Source organism: Bos javanicus, chromosome 13 (genome assembly GCF_032452875.1).
Source record: "Bos javanicus breed banteng chromosome 13, ARS-OSU_banteng_1.0, whole genome shotgun sequence".
NCBI lineage: Eukaryota > Metazoa > Chordata > Mammalia > Artiodactyla > Bovidae > Bos > Bos javanicus.
In genome coordinates, this window is record NC_083880.1 from 20796770 (window position 1) to 20813749 (window position 16980).

The following is a 16980-nucleotide window of genomic DNA, read 5'->3' on the forward strand; positions in this document are numbered from 1 at the left end:
GACCCTATGCTTGCCATCTTTAGCCCATTTAAAAACTAGTGTTCATGAAACAATTACACATTCCATCTAGTTGTTGGAGGAGAAAAAGATGTTTTATTCTCTCCATCTCTTAATTTGAAGCTGGACTTGTGCCACCTGAGGATGCAGGCTGGACTTCATCCAGCAGGGTGCATGATTTCACGTCTGACTGTCCAGATGGAGCAGAGGAAGCTAACTGTGGTGAGTGAGAGAGTCCAGACTCACTCGACTAAGATCTGTGGGTACATATTTACTCTCTGAATGTAAAGGACATGCTACTTAATTAATGAAGAATGTTTCTTTTTTTGTTATTAATATCTTAAAAATATTTTTATCAAGGTGTGATTAATGTATAACATTATATTGGTTTCGGACATACAACACAGTGCTCTGATATTTGAATATAATGCAAAATAACCATGAAAATAAGTCTAGTTATATCACCATACATAGTTATACAATTTTTTCTTATAATGAGAACTTTTATTTAAACAAAATATTTATTTGGCTGTATTGGATCTTAGTTGTAGCATATGGGATCTCCATTGTCCTTTAAAAATTTACTCACTTAACAACTTTCAAATGCACAATATAATATTATTGATTATTATTACCATGCTTATGTTTTTACATCCTCATGACTTATAAGTTTGTACCCTTTGATCCCCAATTCCCTGCCTCTGGCCATCACCAATCTGTTCCCTGAACTAGGACCTTGGGTTTTTATTGTCTGTTTGTTTTCTAGATTCCAAATGAAATCATATGGTATTTGTCTTTCTCTGTCAGACTTATTTCACTTAGCCTAATGCCCTCACGGTCTATCTTTGTTGTCACAAACAACAAGATTCCTTTGTATTTTGTGGCTGAATATTATTCCATTGTGTCTATGAACCACATTTTCTTCATTATTGTAGTGATGCTGTAGTGAGCAGGGGGCACAAATATCTTATTGAGTTAGTGTTTTTGTTTTCTTCAGATAAATTCAGGGCACCATCTGAGTGTCCTACACCTTTAACTCAGTTCTGACACTATCTACCTAGAGATGCCATTAAGTTCTGCAGGTTGAGGCTCAGTTCTATAAGATGGCCCCCCTTCTTCTGCTCTACTTTGGATGATGATCTCAAGTCCAGGTTGTTATTAATGGGCTGGCTTTAAATCAGGTTCCTTGGACTCCCTCCTTGGATTTGATTAATTTGCTAGGGCAGCTCACACAACTCAAAGAAACATTCTACTTACTAGATGACCCGTTTATTATAAAAGGATCTAACTCAGCAACAGTTTGATGGAAGAGACACAGAGTGGGGGCAAAGGATAAGGGGCTTCTGTGTCCTCTCCAGGTGCTACTCTCTCAACACCTCCATGTGTTCACCAACCTAGAAACTCTCCAGACTCCATCCTTTTTGGTTATTATGAAGGCTTCATTACATAGATATTAATGTGATTGATTAAATCATTGGCCACCAATTCAACCTCCAGCCTATCTCCTCTCCTCGGTGGTCAGGGGTAGGACTGGAAGTTCCAACCTCTAATCACATATTTGGTTCCATTGGCAACCGCCCTCTGTCCTTAGGTTCACTCCAAAGTTGCCTAATTAACATGAGAATACACAACTTTGTTATTCTCCATACTAAGGAATCCCTAGTGGCTTAGCAGTAAACAAACCACCTGCAGTGCAGGAACCTCAGGAGATGCACTTTTGATCCCTGGGTTGGGAAGATCCCTTGGAGAAGGGAATGGCAACCCACTCCAGTATTCTTGCCTGGAGAATCCCATGGACAGAGTAGCTGGGTGGACTACAGTCCATAGGGTTGCAAAGGGTTGGACAGGACTGAAGTAACTTAGCATGCACGCATGCACACTTAGGAAATTCCAAGGATTTTAGGAACTCTGAACCAGAAACAGGGATGAACCTTTTGGATGTAATACCACTTGTTTATTTTTGCTTTTGTTGACTTAGCTTCTGGTGTCAAATTGAAAAAGCGTTTCAGAGACTTTTGTCATGGAGCTTCTTGCCTGTGTTTTCTTCTAGAACTTTTATGTTTCAAGTCTTATGTTGAAGTTTGTAATCTATTTTGAGGTAATTTTTGTGTATGGTGTAAAGAGAGTGGCCCACTTTGGTTTTATTTTTATGTGACTGTACAGTGTTCCCAGCACCATTTATTGAAGAGACTATCTTTTCCCCATTGTTTATTTTTACCTTCTTTATTGAACATTAATTATCTATGGGTGGGTTTACTTTTGGGCTCTCTATTCTGTTCCATTGATCCATGTTTGTTTTTATGTATGGCAATAACATAGTTTTAAGTATGATACCTTTGTAATATAATTTGGAATCAGGATGTGAGATGCCTCTGTCTTTGTTCTTCTTTCTCAAGATTGCTTTGGATATTTGGTGTCTCTTGTGGTTCCATAAAAATTTTAGGACACTTTGTTCTATTTTTGTGAAAAATACCCCTGAAACTTTGTTAGGGATTACATTAAATCTGTAGATTGCCTCATAGGCAGGGGAGGGGGTGAAGGGTGGGGAGGGGTAGCATGGACATTATAACAATATAAATTCTTACAATTCATTGAGCATAGAAAATTGTTCCACTTATTTGTGTCATCATCCATGTCTTTCATCAATGTTTTATAGATTTTAGTGTCCAGGTTTTTCACCCCCTTGGTTATATTGATTCCCTAATACTTTGTGTTTTTTTTTTTTTTTTTGGTGCAGTTTTAAGTGTCAATCTTTTCTTAATTTATCTCTCATAGTTCATTATTGATATATAGAAGGGCAATACATTTTTGTATATTGTTTCTGTATCCTGCAGCTTTACCAATTCATTGATTGGTTCTAACAGATTTTTGGGGAATCTTTTATAATGTCATCTGCAAATAGTTTTATTTTTTGTTTCTGATTTTGATGCTCTTTATTTTATTTTTCTTGGTGGATATTGTGACTAGGTCTTCTAATACTGTTAAATAAAAATGATAAGTGTAGGCATCTTTGTCCTGTACTTGATCTTAGAGGAGAAATGTTCAGCTTTCATCATAGATTATGATGTTGATTGTGGGCTTGTCATATATGGCTTTTACTATGTTGAGCTACATTCTGTTAATACCCCCTTTGTTGAGAGTTTTTATCATAAATGGATGTTGAATTTTGTTAGGTGCTTTTTCTGCATCTATGGAGATGATTATATGATTTTTATCCTTCATTCTGTTCTCATGATATATCACATTTACTTCATTTTGTTACATGGTGTATTACATTTGTAAATACTGAAGCATCACTGCATTCTGGAAGTGAATCCTTCTTGATCCTAGTGTTTAAACCTTTTAAGGTGCTCTTGAATTTGGTTTGCTAATATTTTTATTGAGGTGTTTGATGAGGATCTTTGTTCATCAGAAATATTGGCCCTTTATTTTTCTCCCTTGTGGCATCCTTTTCTGATTTTGGTATTTGGGTAATGTTGGCCTGAAGGTGTATTTGGAAGTGTTCTTCCATTTGGAGAAATCTGCTGGGGTGCTGTGGGCTAGATTTTGTTAACAGCTTAGTATTCAAGGAAGAAATTATCCACCAAGATACTTGCAAAACTCACTGAAGGGTGACTTAACTGCATTGTCTTATAAGGTTGGTTGTCATGGTTTAAGAACAAAAACAAGAAAAAAGTACCCTGGAACCAAAAAGGGAGGGTCCTTGTTCTGCCATGCTTTGTGTCATTCTTTGCTCTTTATTAAGAAAGCCAACCATTGCATGAGCTATTGAAAAGAGAAATGTTTGCACAGTCCAGCTCTGTTATCTCAAAGCAGAGCAAAGAGGGTAGATTTGGAGCTGGGACACAATGTGATTATAATTGGCACGTGTTCCTAATGTTGTGTAGTTTGTAATTGGTGGAAGATCTTACATGTGGGTGATCTGTTCCCAAAACACATTCTTAACCACACATTTTGCAACCTTTCTGTCCGTTCAAGTTCATCATTAAATTGAAAATGATAGTTTCCAGAAATGAAAAGTTGCCTCCTTGATCAGTTTGAGCAATAGGAAATTTGAATCCAGTGAAAGAATTTACTTTTGGAGGAGAAATCATGCTCCCAGGCCCCTAGGATGTCAAATGGTATCTTAGGAATTCTGTCTGGAAGTTTTAAAACATTAATATCCTTAAAAAAGAGAGAAACCTTAATCTTTTCTCTTTAGAAATTATTGTGTTTATCACATTACATCTCATAAATCAGAAATGTACTAAATTTCTTTCCATTCCAATTGTGTGTTTCAGGGATTTAAAAGATTTATAGACACAAAAAGAGGATGGGAATCTTTATTTGGCATTGGATCCATGATTATAGTGAATTGAGTTAAAAAATAAGCAAATGAACTTCATATCTCTAAAATCTTTGTCTTTATTTCTTTGCTTGTCCCCCCCCCCCCCCCAACCCCTGCAAGGCTGATTTTATCCTGATGAATCTGTTTTGTCATACAAATGCTAATTCTTCAACCCATTTTTATGAATTCATACATTAAAGATTCCAGCTGTGAGTTGAAATGAAGTTAAGAATTTGGAGTAAAAGTAGGCATCTTTTGTCTTCTTTGCAACAAAAAAGAGAAATAAGCACAGTGATTTTAGGCTGAGAGTCTAGCAGAGAACTAACTTGTCAGATTTCCCATAGAGAGCTTCAGTTCAGTTCAGTTCAGTTGCTCAGTTGTGTCCAACTCTTTGTGACCCCATGAATTGCAGCACACCAGGCCTCCCTGTCCATCACCAACTCTCGGAGTTCACTCAAACTCACGTCCATCGAGTTGGTGATGCCATCCAGCCATCTCATCCTCTGTCGTCCCCTTTTCCTCCTGCCCCCAACCCCTCCCAGCATCAGAGTCTTTTCCAATGAGTCAACTCTTCGCATGAGGTGGCCAAAGTACTGGAGTTTCAGCTTTAGCATCCATCCTTCCGAAGAACACCCAGGGCTGATCTCCTTTAGAATGGACTGGTTGGATCTCCTTGCAGTCCAAGGGACTCTCAAGAGTCTTCTCCAACACCACAGTTCAAAAACATCAATTCTTCGGTGCTCATCTTTCTTCACAGTCTAACTCTCACATCCATACATGACCACTGGAAAAAGCATAGCCTTGACTAGACGGACCTTTCTTGGCACAGTAACATCTCTGCTTTTCAATATGCTATCTAGGTTGGTCATAACTTTCCTTCCAAGGAGTAAGCGTCTTTTAATTTCATGGCTACAGTCACCATCTGCCGTGATTTTGGAGCCCCAAAAATAAAGTCTGACACTGTTTCCCCGTCTATTTCCCATGAAGTGATGGGACCAGATACCATGATCTCAGTTTTCTGAATCTTGAGCTTTAGGCCAACTTTTTCACTCTCCTCTTTCACTTTCATCAAGAGGCTTTTTAGTTGAAGCATGAAATGTTCTCTTGTTATCTCTAATTTTCTTGAACAGATCTCTAGTCTTTCCCATTTTATTGTTTTCCTCTATTTCTTTGCATTGATCGCTGAGGAAGGCTTTCTTATCTCTCCTTGCTATTCTTTGGAACTCTACATTCAGATGCTTAAATCTTTCCTTTTCTCCTTTGCTTTTTGCTTCTCTTTTTTCACGGCTATTTGTAAGGCCTCCCCAGACAGCCATTTTGCTTTTTTGCATTTCTTTTCCATGGGGATGGTCTTGATCCCTGTCTCCTGTACAATGTCATGAACCTCTGCCCATAGTTCATCAGGCACTCTGTCTATCAGATCTAGTCCCTTAAATCTATTTTTGACTTCCACCGTATAATCATAGAAAGCTTAATTGCTTAAAAAAAAAAAAAAGATTATCTGTAAGGAGGAAGAGACGATACCACACTCAGGATTTCTACACATAAAAATAAATTCTCTGTAAAAGGAATATTGCTCCTCTAGGGTTTCAAATATTAATATCTAAATGCAATTTATTCTAATTTTCACAACTATCTCGGACCTAATTTGAGTTGTCTTTCTTTATAATAAGAATGATTATGACTTACCTCAAAAAAGTTGTTAAACTTACTATGATTTAGATATTCTGTGTCTCTAAAATATCTTTGAACTTTTTAGGAAAAAATTACCAAATGTAATTTTTAACCAGTTTTGGTAAAAGACATAGTTTATCAGATAGATGAGAAAGCCTGTATTTTTTTAAACAACTCTCTGTGTTTTAAAGGTATTATAATATTCCCAAACATCATTTTCTAAGCACTTGTATTTCTGTCTAAAAACTGGTTAGCAGAAAATGCATATGCTTCCTTTCTAAAAATAGATCTACACAATTTCTTATTTTCTACTTTTCTCTCTGTTCACAGGAAAAAACACATACATCAGTACTTGGTTTGAATTCAATAAAGTCTAAGCCAAGGCAGGTTGAGCAGAAAAGGAGAGTGATTTATTATTTTTCTGATTTGACTTTTCAAACTTAAATATTGGCTGTTTATTTTTCCCAAACTACTATGTCTGCTAAATATAAAAATGTATGTATTAAACCCTGGCATTTCTACAGCTGATAGTGAGGTAGAGGCCAAGTGATTTTATGTGTTGATGCTTTGGAGGCCATCTCCATGTATTTTTACTAATGTTTTACCTTCCAATGGGCTTCCCTGATGGCTCAGATGGTAAAGAATCCACCTGAATGCAGGAGATCCAGGTTTGATCCCTGGGTTGGGAAGGTCCCCAGGAGAAGGGAATGGCTACCCACTCCAGTATTCTTGCCGGGAGAACTCCATGGACAGAGAAGCCTAATGGGCTACAGACCATGAGGTCTCAAAAAGTCGGACATGACTGAGTGACTAACATTTTGATTCACTTTGCTTTACCTTCCAATAGCAATTTTTGTATTCTGCAGTGAGACAGATTTCTTTCATGACACAATAGCATTATGAGAAAGCTTGAATTTTCCATATCTGTGTTTCTTTTGTTCTCTATTTCTTGAGAATGTGTATATGTTTGTGTCTGTGTGTGCATGTATGTTAGAGAGATCTAATGAAGGCTCTGCTTTTACTGCTTATATTCTAAAAAAAAATGTTCTTTGAGAAGGTATTTTTTTGGTGAGATTGAACATATATAAACTCAATTATAGAATTTAAGGCTTCCTAAAATGTACTTTTCTGTATAACCACCAATTGCTTTTTATTTTAATGAAAGATGTGGAAATAAGCTATTTCCTGTTTTCTATCTAATGCTGTTTTCTATAGGCCCGACTGCCAGGGAAAAAAAGGGTCTCCAAATAAAACTAGATTTGCTAATTATTTAGCATCTTGCTTAAATGTATATCAGTCTACATGTTTTTGTAGAAAGAAGGAGACCTTGCTATTTTTTTTCTTACCGAACCGGGTTCTCTTTCTCTTCATATTGTCCTCCATGATTTAGACACTGTTTTCCAGTCCAAAAAAAAAAAAAAAGATCTCCCTAGACAGAGGTAACTGTAAAAGACTAAATGGGAAGTTGTTTCTGGTGAAAGGCTCATCATTTCTGTGACATAAAACCATGAAGTTGAGAAAAAATCCATTCATTCTCAATTGTGGAGCCATTGATCACTGAGGAAAGAGAAAACTATTTCTGTAGACAAGCAAAATCTGGTAAATAACCCATGATGATTTGATCAGTCTTTGTTGTGGATAATTATGTTGTTAGGCTAGAGAAATTCAGGACAGTAGGGATAAAATAATAAAATAGGTAATGCAGTAGACAGTGAATTTTCTCAGTTGAAAATTCTATTGAGAATATGAATCTATGTATTTAATAGGAAAGTCTTTTTCTATGATTATTTAAGATTAAATTTCAATAAGTTACATTATTAAGAGTATCTATGGAAAGATTTTGTGTGCATCATTGTGTTGAGCTTAGTTCAGTTTAGTTGCTCAGTCATGTCTGACTTTTGCAACCCCATGGACTGCAGCCAGGTTTCCCTGTCCATTACCAACTGCTGGAGCTTACTCAAACTCACATCCATTGAGTTGGTGATGCCATCCAACCATCTCATCCTCTGTTGTCCCCTTCTCCTCCAGTCTTCAATCTTTCCCAGCATCAGGGTCTTTTCCAATCAGACAGTTCTTCGCATCAGGTGGCCAAAGTGTTGGAGCTTCAGCATCAGCCCTTCCAATGAATATTCAGGACTGATTTCCTTTTGGATTGCCGGGTTGGATCTCCTTGCTGTCCAAGGCACTCTCAAGAGTCTTCTCCAGCACCACAGTTCAAAAGCATCAATTCTTCAGTGCTCAGCTTTCTTAATGGTCCAACTCTCACATCCATACATGACTACTGGAAAAAAACATACCTTTGACTATATGGACCTTGGTCAGCAAAGTGATGTCTCTGCTTTTTAATATGCTGTCTAGGTTTGTCACAGCTTTTCCTCCAAGGAGCAAGCATCTTTTAATTTCATGGCTGCAGTCACCATCTGCAGTGATTTTTGAGCCCAAGAAAATAAAGTCTGTCACTGTTTCCATTGTTTCCCCATCTATTTGCCATGAAGTGATGGGACCAGATGTCATGATCTTAGTTTATTGAATGTTGAGTTTTAAGCTAGCTTTTTCACTCTCTTCTTTCACTTTCATCAAGAGGCACTTGGATTTTGTTTTTCAGCATGCTCATTGTTCTTCTTCACTCTGAAAATTATAAGCTAGAAGTATAAGTGGCATTATTTTTGCTTGTATACCCCAACTACTTCAGTCCTTCTCTTTAGTTTCACACCTGCTACAGTTGTCCATTTAGTTTCTATTTTCAGGTTAGTGATGGTTGTGATGAGAAATATAAGTGGATTTAATCATCCTCTCCTATTGAACACTAGATGTGCTTAACAGTCCCTGTCTCCTTGCCTTGAAGAACTTTACCACTGTAGATAGTGAAGTTATCATTTTCCTCCAAGGTTGATAGAAACCCCTTTCTTTGGGGTGTAGACTTAAACATGGGTTTAAAGATGGTATGATAATAATATAAATTCTGTTACACAGTTCTCATGCACTTATTTTGTTCCTGACATTGTTTAAAATGAATTTATATGTATTAAATAATGTATAGCTAAGAAAAATAGGCACACACAATGAATATCACAGCTCTTCCTGTGGTTGTGGTCATGCAGTTAGTTCAGTAGAGATAGAGGTGGTGTGAAAAATGGATCTTGGGATTGATTTTCATTTCACCCACTGAGTCTTCAGGGTGCTTAAATTTGTAAAGTTCTCAAAGACTGTGAACCGTTTCACCCCCATGGGTATTTATAAGAAAGGCATTAAAATAGGTTGGTATTTCCAGTGACTGTATTTTAAGACTGTTTGAACATTTCCAACACTTTGTTAGGTTTGTATGGTAGACATAGAAAGGAGTTTTTACTTTAGGGAAAAGCAATCTAGTGAGAAAATCTAGATAGTGTGCATAAAAGAAGTCATGATAATCTATTGCCAGTAACCTGGTTAATAATAATAATAAACAGTGGTTGTACTTAATATCTGCTAAAAGAAATGTGTGTAGAGTATGTAGAGATGTTAATATATTTGCTCTGCTGTGAGTAACAAACGGAATTCCACAACCCATTAAAATGGTCGTAATACCATGATCATGTTGGGTTTATTACAGGCATGCAAGCATTCTTAAATATATGCAAATCAACCAATGTGATACACCATATTAACAAATTGAAAGATAAAAACCATATGATAATCTCAATAGATGCAGAAAAAGCTTTTGACAGAATTCAACACCCATTTATGATTAAAAACTCTTCAAAAAATGGGCATCAAAGGAACCTACCTCAACATAATAAAGGCCATATATGATAAAACCACAGCAAATGTTGTTCTCAATGGTGAAAAACTGAAAGCATTCCCTGTAAGATCAGGAACAAGACAAGGGTGCCCACTCTCACTACTACTATTCAACATAGTTTTAGAAGTCCTAGCTGTGGCAATCAGAGAACAGAAAGAAAGAAAAGGAATCCAGATTGGAAAAGAAGTAAAACTCTCACTGTTTGCAGATGACATGATACTATACATACAAAACCCTAAAGATATCTTCAGAAAATTTCTAGAGATAATCACTGAATTTACAAAATGGTGGCAGGATACAGAATGAGTACACAGAAATCACTTGTATTCTTATACCCCAACAATGAAATATCAGAAAGAGAAATCAAGGAATTGTTGCAAGGGGGACCCCTTCCAGGGCCCAAAACTGGGCTCTTGTCTAACACTCGGAAATGAATTGTCCAAGGAGACACATGTGCTGACAAAGCAAGAGATTTTATTGGGAAAGGGCACCCGGGTGGAGAGCAGGAGGGTAAGGGAACCCAGGAGAACTGCTCTGCTGCGTGGCTCGCAGTCTCAGGTTTTGTGGTAATGGGATTAGTTTCCGGGTTGTCTTTGGCAAATCATTCTAATTCAGAGTCTTTCCTGGTGGTTCACGCATCGTCCAGCCAAGATGGATGCTAGCGAGAGGGATTCTGGGATGTGGACGGACATGCGGTGTCTCCTTTTGACCTTTCCCAAACTCTTCCGGTTGGTGGTCGCTTATTAGTTCCGTGTTCCTTACCGGGATCTCCTGTCATAAAACAACTCATGCGAATGGTTACTAAAGGGCCTGGCCAGGGTGGGCAGTTTCAGTCAGTGTGCTTCGCCTAACAGAATCAATCCCATTTACCATTGTAACAAAAAGAATAAAATACCAAGGAATAAACCTACCTAAGGATAGAAAAGAGCTGTATACAGGGAACTATAAGACACTGATGAAAGAGATCAAAGATGACATAAACAGATGGAGAGAGATTCCATGTTCCTGGGTTAGGAAGAATCAATATTGTGAACATAACTATACTACCAAATGCAATCTATAGATTCAATGTAATCCTTACCAAATTACCAATGGAATGTTTCACAGAACTAGAAGAAAAAATCTCACAATTAATATGGAAACACAAAAGACCCCAAATTGCCAAAGCAATCATGAGAAAGAAGAATGGAGCTGGAGGAATCAACTTTTCTGACTTCAGACTATACTACAAAGCTATAGTCATCAAGAGAGGATGGTACTGACATGAAAACAGAAACAAAGACCAACAAGATAGAAAGCCCAGAGATAAACCCCTGCATCTATGGATATCCTATTTTTGATAAAGGAGGTAAGAATATACAATGAAGCAAAGATAGTCTCTTCAGTAAGTGCTGCTGAGAAAAGTGGACAGCTACTGGTAAAAGAATGAAATTAGAACACTTTGTAACACCACACACGAAGATAAACTCAAAATGGATTAAAGACCTAAATATAAGACCAGAAACTATAAAACTCAGAGGAAAACACGGGCAGAACACTCTATGACGTGAATCACAGTGAGATCCTCTATGACGTACCTCTTACAGTAATGGAAAGAAAAGCAAAAATAAACAAGTGGGACCTAATAAAAGCTTTTGCACAGCAAAGGAAACTAAGTAAGGTGAAAAGACAACCCTCAGAATGGGAAAAAATAATAACAAATGAAACAACTGACAAAGGATTAACTTCAAGAGTATACAAGCAGCTCATACAAATTGGTACCAGAAAAATAGCCTAATAAAAAAGTGGGCAAGAGACCTAAACAGACATTTCTCCAAAGACCTACAGATTGCTAATAAACACTTGGAAAGATAATCAATATCACTCATTATTAGGGAAATGCAAATCAAAACTGCAATGAGTTATCACCTCATACCAGTCAGAATGGCCATCAAAAAATTTACAAATAATAAGTGCGGGAGAGGGTATGGAGAAAAGGGAACCCTCTTGCACTGTTGGTGGGAATGCAAATTGATACAACCACTATGGAGAAGAGTATGAAGATTCTGACAAGAATCTAGAAAGATGATACTGATGAACCTATTTGCAGAGCAGCCATGGAGACACAAATATTGATAACAGACTTATAGACACAGCTGGCGGTGGGGAGGAAGGAGAAGGTGGGAGATATGGAGAGAGAAACGTGGAAACATACATTACCATATGTAAAATAGCCAATGGGAATTTGCTATATGACTCAGGGAACTCAAACCGGGGCTCGGTAACAATGTAGAGGGGTAGATGGGGAGGGAGGTGGGAGAGACGTTCAAGTGGGAGGGCACATGGGTAAATCTATGGCTAATTCAGGTTGATGTTTGTGATTCATATTGTGTTGGTAGAAACCAAAACAATACTGTAAAGCAATTATCCTTCAATTAAAAATAAATTTAAAAAATAGATGAAAATATACATAAAAATGTAACTAATAGAAAAAGCTGGTTTTGCTTCATAGACAATAAGGGTGGATTAGGATAGGCATGAATCAGATTCTAAAATGAGAAACTTGTGGGGAAATTTTAATGAAAAGTTTGAGAATAAACATTTCTTGACTTCAGTTGAAAATTCCATACAGCACAGGTGAAGTTCACTGGAAGCACAGTTTGCATGGTGTAATCAATTTTATCTACTGTCGATAAAAGTAGAGTGAGGCAAATTAGCTGGGAAAGTTTTTACCTGGGGCGTTAGTGTTGTAATATTGGGCTAGAGGAGTGGATACCTTGGGAGAATGCCTGAAAAGAGTGGATAATAGCAGGAAGCAGGTGTAGTTTAACACTTGCTGTCCTCGGCAGTGCAGTTTATGCATTCAATAAATATTTATCAAGCACTGTACTTGATTCAACAGCTGTTTACAGGGTGAACAAGACACATGTAGTTCCTACCTTCTTAGGGATTATAGTCTAGTGGGGAGATCTATATTACACTAATATAGCCATGATTCTAATTCTGATGAGAAGTATGTAGGAGTTAGAGTGAAAGTTATAGATTGACTCTTTGATTGGCCCTAGTCTTAAGATACCAAAATTTTTTTCTTAGTGCACTAGCCTTTTTTTAAAATTAAAAGAATCAATATAGTAAAAATGAGTATACTACCCAAAGCAATTTATAGATTCAATGCAATCCCTATCAAGCTACCAATGGTATTCTTCACAGAACTAGAACAAATAATTTCACAATTTGTATGGAAATACAAAAAACCTTGAATAGCCAAAGTAATCTTGAGAAAGAAGAATGGAACTGGAGGAATCAACCTGCTTGACTTCAGGCTCTACTACAAAGCCACGGTCATCAAGACAGTATGGTACTGGCACAAAGATAGGAATATAGATCAATGGAACAAAATAGAAAGCCCAGAGATAAATCCACGCACCTATGGACACCTTATCTTTGACAAAGGAGGCAAGAATATACAATGGATTAAAGACAATCTCTTTGACAAGTGGTGCTGGGAAAACTGGTCAACCACTTGTAAAAGAATGAAACTAGAACACTTTCTAACACCATACACAAAAATAAACTCAAAATGGATTAAAGATCTAAACATAAACCAGAAACTATAAAATTCCTAGAGGAGAACATAGAAAAAATACTCTCCGACATACATCACAGCAGAATCCTCTATGACCCACCTCCCAGAATATTGGAAATAAAAGCAAAAATAAACAAGTGGGACCTAATTAAACTTAAAAGCTTCTGCATAACAAAGGAAACTATAAGCAAGGTGAAAAGACAGCCTTCAGAATGGGAGAAAATAATAGCAAATGAAGCAACTGACAAACAACTAATCTCAAAAATATACGAGCAACTTCTACAGCTCAATTCCATAAAAATAAATGACCCAATCAAAAAATGGGCCAAAGAACTAGACATTTCTCCAAAGAAGACATACAGATGGCTAACAAACACATGAAAAAATGCTCAACATCACTCATTATCAGAGAAATGCAAATCAAAACCACTATGAGGTACCATTTCACGCCAGTCAGAATGGCTGCGATCCAAAAGTCTACAAGCAATAAATGCTGGAGAGGGTGTGGAGAAAAGGGAACCCTCTTACACTGTTGGTGGGAATGCAAACTAGTACAGCCTCTATGGAGAACAGTGTGGAGATTCCTTAAAAAACTGGTAATAGAACTGCCTTATGACCCAGCAATCCCACTGCTGGGCATACACACTGAGGAAACCAGAATTGAAAGAGACACGTGTACCCCAATGTTCATCGCAGCACTGTTTATAATAGCCAGGACATGGAAGCAACCTAGATGTCCATCAGCAAATGAATGGATAAAGAAAGCTGTGGTACATATACACAATGGAGTATTACTCAACCATTAAAAAGAATACATTTGAATCAGTTCTAATGAGGTGGATGAAAGTGGAGCCTATTATACAGAGTGAGGTAAGCCAGAAAGAAAAACACCAATACAGTATACTAATGCATATATATGGAATTTAGAAAGATGGTAACAATAACCCTGTATATGAGACAGCAAAAGAGACACTGATGTATAGTATAGTCTTGTGGACTCTGTGGGAGAGGGCGAGGGTGGGATGATTTGGGAGAATGGCATTGAAACATGTATAATATCATATATGAATGAGTCGCCAGTCCAGGTTCGATGCACAATACTGGATGCTTGGGGTTGGTGCACTGGGATGACCCAGAGGGATGGTATGGGGAGGGAGGAGGGTTCAGGATGGGGAACACGTGTATACCTGTGGTGGATTCATGTTGATATATGGCAAAACCAATACAATATTGTAAAGTTAAAAAATAAAATATAATAAAAAAATTTTAAGCAATTTTAAGTTCACAGCACAACTGAGAAGGTAGAGAGCCTCTATAGAACCCCTACTCCCAATACATGCATAACCCCTACCATTATCAGCATCACCCACCAGGATGGGGTGTTTCTTAGAGTTGATGAACCTACACTGACACATCATGATCATTCGAAGTCCACAATATACCTCATGGTTCACTCTTGGTGTTGTGCATTCTATGGGTTTGGACAAATATATAAATACATCCATCCATCATTACAGTATCATGCAAAATATTTCCATTGCCCTAGAAAATCCTCTGTGCTCTGCTTCTCCATCCCTCACCTGCTCCCAACTATGGGCAAACACTGATCCGTTCATTGTTTCCATAGTGTTTATTGCCTTTGCTGTGTGGTCAGGTAGTTGGGATCATATGCTTTATAGCCATTTCAGATTGGCTTATTTTATTTAGTAATATGCATTTAAGGTTTTTTCGTGGCTTTCAAGTACATTACTTTTTTTGTGCTGATTAATATTCCATTGTTCAATATTTCATATGAAGAAAGCAGCTATAAACATCTATGTGCAGGATTTTGTGTGGACATACATTTTTGGTTCCTTTTTGGGTAAATACCAAGGAACATGATTGCTGGATTATATGTAAGATTGTGTTTAATTTTCTAAGAAACTGACAAGCTGTCTTCCAAAGTGGCTGTACCATTTCACATACTCACCAGCAATGAATGTGAGTTCCTGTTGCTCCACAGTCTCACCAGTATTTATTGTCATCAGTGTTCCAGATTTTGACCATTTTAATAGGTGGGTGGTGGTATCTCAGTGTTGTTTTAATTTGCATTTCCTTGATGATGTACAAACATGGAGCATCTTTTCATATGCTTATTTGCCAGCTGTGTATCTTCTTTGGTGGGGTGTCTTCAAGTCTTTGGATTATTTTTTAATCAGGTAGTTTATTTTCTTATTGTTGAGTGCTAAGATTTTTAAAATTTTGGACGAGAGTCCTTTATCAGCTGTGTCTTTCATAAGTATTTTCTCCCAGTCTGTGGGTTGTCTTGTCATTCTTTTCATGACATTGTCTTTTTAAATTTTAATTGAAGTATAGTTGACTTAACGGTATTATATTAGTTTCAGGTATACAACATATAATTCTATATTTTATAGATTATGCACCATACAAAGTTATAATATTACTGACTTTATATTCCCTGTGCTATATATTACCTACCTGTGACTTATAAGTCAAACACAGAAAGAGAAATACTGTATGTTGACATTGTCTTTTGCAGAGCAGAAAATTTTAATTTTAATGAAGTCTAGCTTATTAATTATTTCTTTCGTAGCTTATGCTTTGGTGTTGTACCTAAAAAGTCTTTGCCATACCCAAGGTCATCTAAATTTTCTTCTAAGTTATCTTCTAGGATTTTTATAGTTTTACATTTTGCATTTAGGATTGTGATCCATTTGAAGTTAATTTTTGTGAAGGGTATAAGGTCTGTGTCTAGTCTTCCCTGCATTGGAAGGTGAAGTCTTAAACCACTGGACGCCAGGGGCATCCGTGAATTTTGGTAGAATGGAAAATGGGTGTCTTATGTAGTACTTATCAGTATTTCTATCTGGAATCACAGGCTATAGAGTGAGTAAGACGGAGAAGTAAGATTGAAGGAGGAGATCATTATTGTCTGTAGTTTGGACAGTTCTGGCATTAACAAGAGGACAGTGAGTTGAAGAAATAATTATTGAATAATTTTATTGACATAATAAAGTAATTGAAACTTTGATATTGGATGGAATATACTGGGGAGAGAGTATAGGCTAAGAGCCAGTGTTTTTAACTGAAAATCTGACGTGGTGACACCACTTGAGGTTTTCCATTCCAGATGAAATATGATATTTAATTACATCTCCTTTGAGAGGCAATTAAATATAATTATAAGTAAGATGAAAAAAAAGGGTCAAATAGAACCTAAAGAGAGACACACAATTAGGGAACTCTGGCAAAGGAGAAGCCTAATTAAAAAAAAAAAATAGGAGTGAATTTTTAGGAGTGGATGGACTGATAAGTGGGCTTGTATTAGGGAGTCCCAACTAAGTATGTCTAACTCAGTAATAGAATCAAGAATATGGGGGAAAATAAGAAATGAGAAAAAAATTATTTCTGGAAAAAGGAAGGTCACCACTGATGCTTTAACAAGTGCGTTTTGAGTGCCTGGTCTATGCCAAGCATATAGATCCCACAATAAGTAAAACAGACAGATATCCCTCTCTTCTTGGAACTTGTTCCAAGTAGGGGAGAGACTGAAACTATGATAAATGAGCAGAGTGCATACTATTTTAGAAGGGGTATATGTTATAAGAAATAGAGTGGTGTAAAGGCAATCAGGTA

General features: G+C 37.0%; 1 protein-coding gene across 1 annotated transcript in view; it reads left to right on the forward strand.

Moving 5' to 3' along the window:
- Nucleotides 1-16980, forward strand: part of MALRD1 (MAM and LDL receptor class A domain containing 1) — a 555525-nt gene that overhangs the window by 90753 nt on the left and 447792 nt on the right. The window contains exon 15 of the mRNA XM_061435952.1: nt 121-219. Within this exon, the coding sequence (XP_061291936.1) occupies nt 121-219 (99 nt within the window). The remainder of the gene's footprint in view (nt 1-120; nt 220-16980) is intronic.